Genomic DNA, 3,099 nt, shown 5'->3' with positions numbered 1-3,099 from the left:
TAATTAACAAACAAGTTCCTTATTCTTCTTCGTTCGGTTCGTTTACTGCCATAACAGTAACAACACAAATTCTCTTTTAAAACCATGTTTTACAAACTACGTTTATTTTGTATCCCCACAAGCCCACAAAAGTCAAAGAAAAAGATAAAATTCAACAACATAACATAAAACAAATTCCCCCCCCCCCCCCCCCCCCCTATAATTGGCGCCAAATACATAAATACAACTCCAATTCCCGCCAAAAAATAAACACAAAACTCCCACAAACACAAACAGATGAAATCAAACAACCTTCAGAAAATAAAAAAAAATGGGGAAGTCCAAGAGAGACGAAAAACAATACTGGCTACTAAAAACTGAGCCAGGAGAATGGTCATGGGATGACCAAGCATCCAACGGTGGCATATCCAAATGGGACGGTGTCAAGAACCATCAAGCTCTCAAACATCTAAAGTCTGCCCGTTTACACGACCTCTGCTTCTTCTACCACTCGGGGACGAAGTCGCGCTGCATAGTCGGTGTCGTAACCGTTGCCCGCGAATGGTACGAAGACGACGTCGGTGTTGGGGGCGCTATAGACGTGAAGGCGGTTGGGGAGATGAGGAAGGCAGTTGATTTGAAAGAGATGAAACAAGAAGTGAAGAGTAATGAGTTTGGGTTGTTTAGGCAGCCTAGATTGTCGGTGGTGCCGGTACCGGTTGATGTTTGGGAGAAGATTTGTGAGTTGGGTAATGGCTATGAAGGGGATGGTGTTTGTGTGTCTAAGGATGATGAAGAGCTTTAAGGATGGCTGTTTAGTGGAGAGTCTTGGTTGTTGATTTGGTGTTTGGTGATTTGCATAAGTGAATGTAACGTTGTTGTTTGATTTTGAATCATTGTGTTTACGGTTTACACATGAGCAGTGGCGGACCCAGGATTTTTTTCAATGGGGTCCAGTTTTTTCGATACTTGGATTTTTTACATCCAAACGATAGAATTTTCGGGTCGGTCGTCGTTTGGGTCGGGTCGGGGTGATTTATTGAGCTTGGAACCTTTAAAAAAAGATAAATAAATAACAAAACAACACATGTCTAAGCACAAAGGCATAAATTGAGTAAATTTTCATTCATTTTAACATTTTAAAAGTGTATTTTGACAAAAAATCGGCTGGTATTAGACTTGAACCCATGACCTCTTTGTTGGAAAACAAGGGATTAACCACCACAACAGCTTTGCTTTTGATACTATGGGGTCCAACTAAATATTTTTATGAGGTCCTTACAAAAATTAATATACCGAATCTACTAATTTTTTAAAAAAGATTGGGGTCCGTGGACCCCGACCCACTCAATGTGGTCCGCCCCTGCACATGAGTGCTTGACGAATTATAATCACTTACTAGTTTTTTTCTACGTCGCGCGTTGCGGCGAAACCGAGCAAATGATAATGTAAAACAAACGTAAGTTGAAAATAAAACATGTTCAAAAAGCCAGAGATATAAAATAAATACTTTATTTTGAATACAACTTTGTTTTTAACAAAACTTATAAGGAATGTCGAGGGAAAAAATTAAACACAACTACATGCTTAAGTTTTTAGAATAAAGTTATACACGTAAGTTATTAAAGAAGTATTAAATTATTTGATAAATTGATATATGTTCTAAAAAAGAAAAAAAATTAAAAAATGGTAAAGGAAATATTATAGTTTTAAAAAAGGAAAAAAAATAGAATATGTTATTAAAAGTAAATATAATAATAAACTGTCATTTGTTCGGTTTCGCCGCAACGCGCGACGTAGAAAAAAACTAGTAAGTGATTATAATTCGTCAAGAACTCATGTGTAAACTAGTAAGTGATTATAGGAGACTCAGGGAAACCTGGGTTGGATCCTTGAGCCAAACGGGTCTTACCGGTAATTTCACTGTCGTGCCTACGGGCGGGTGGATTACCGGGTTTTCCCCGGAATTGGTGGTGGACTCGGGTTACTCTCGGAGTACTCCGTTTGTCCAGTGGGTGCCTCGAGAATGCTCGGGATTGAGTTTGTTGGTCGTTCAAAAAAAATAATAAACTATTATAATATATGAAATAAAAATAATAATGAAAAACTATATATTATTTTAAAAATAATATTACTATTCATCATCCTTTGCTAAATATATATATATATATAATATAATATAATATAATATAATATAATATAATATAATATAATATAATATAATATAATATAATATAATATAATATAATATAATATAATATAATATAATATAATATAATATAATATAATATAATATAATATAATAGATTTTTATTTTGTTCTATAAAAAAATATCAACGCAATTATTCATTGGGATAATCACATAAATAGACATGAGGGATACGGAGTGGGGCGACAAAGGGGATCGGCAAAGGGGTTTGTCGCTCGGGAACACCGCCGCCTACCCCCCTTTGCCGCGCAGTGACTTTGTATGATCGGTGTTTCATTGCCGATCGGTGAGAAGGGAGGGAAGGAGAGAGGGGGTGTGTGTGGTGGGTCCATACCATCTCAACCAATCACACATTTTTCTTTTTTTTTAAATAGTTACCAATTTATAAAGTATCTAACCATTGCCAACACTTTTGGGTATAGTTTACCACTTTGACATGACACACTCTCAGTGGTTGATTTTGAAGTTTACCACTTTCAAGTGTTTAACCACTCCCTATACCCTGATGATCGTTATTTTGTAATAGACATTAACTTTAAGAAATTTAAAAACAGACATCCTAAACTAATCAATAAGGCAATGTTAACCGACATACGCACAAAATATAAAATGAGGTTTACAATAGTAAAAAACTAGTTAGATAAAATAAAAGTTACATAAAGTTATGAGTTATGAGTTACAAATCTAAGATACCGCTTTGACATTGATAGCTAGAAAAATACCGAAACTAATTATAGAACCAAAAAATAAAGTTGTGATATAGTTTATGATAATAATTACTTGTTTTTTTTAACGGTCAATGAATCCTACATATGGGCTACTGGTGAAATTCATCACATCAGGATACACTTGTCTCTAAACCTGGAAAAACCCTCACCTAGGGTCGAAGCCCGTGAACACTCGCGCTAAGG

General features: G+C 35.6%; 1 protein-coding gene across 1 annotated transcript; it reads left to right on the top strand.

The window, feature by feature from the left end:
• Positions 1–267: 267 nt before the first annotated feature.
• Positions 268–893, top strand: LOC110882815 (thymocyte nuclear protein 1). Its single transcript, XM_022130744.2, has one exon. The coding sequence runs from the start codon at positions 311–313 to the stop codon at positions 782–784; it is 474 nt and encodes a 157-aa protein (XP_021986436.1). The 5' UTR covers positions 268–310; the 3' UTR covers positions 785–893.
• Positions 894–3,099: the final 2,206 nt, after the last annotated feature.

This window comes from Helianthus annuus, chromosome 10 (assembly GCF_002127325.2).
Source record: "Helianthus annuus cultivar XRQ/B chromosome 10, HanXRQr2.0-SUNRISE, whole genome shotgun sequence".
NCBI lineage: Eukaryota > Viridiplantae > Streptophyta > Magnoliopsida > Asterales > Asteraceae > Helianthus > Helianthus annuus.
This window is presented reverse-complemented; position numbering and strand designations above follow the sequence as displayed.

Excerpts from the sequence above, each read along its gene's own strand:
- LOC110882815 (XM_022130744.2), top strand. The coding sequence starts at position 311 with ATGGGGAAGTCCAAGAGAGACGAAAAACAATACTGGCTACTAAAAACT.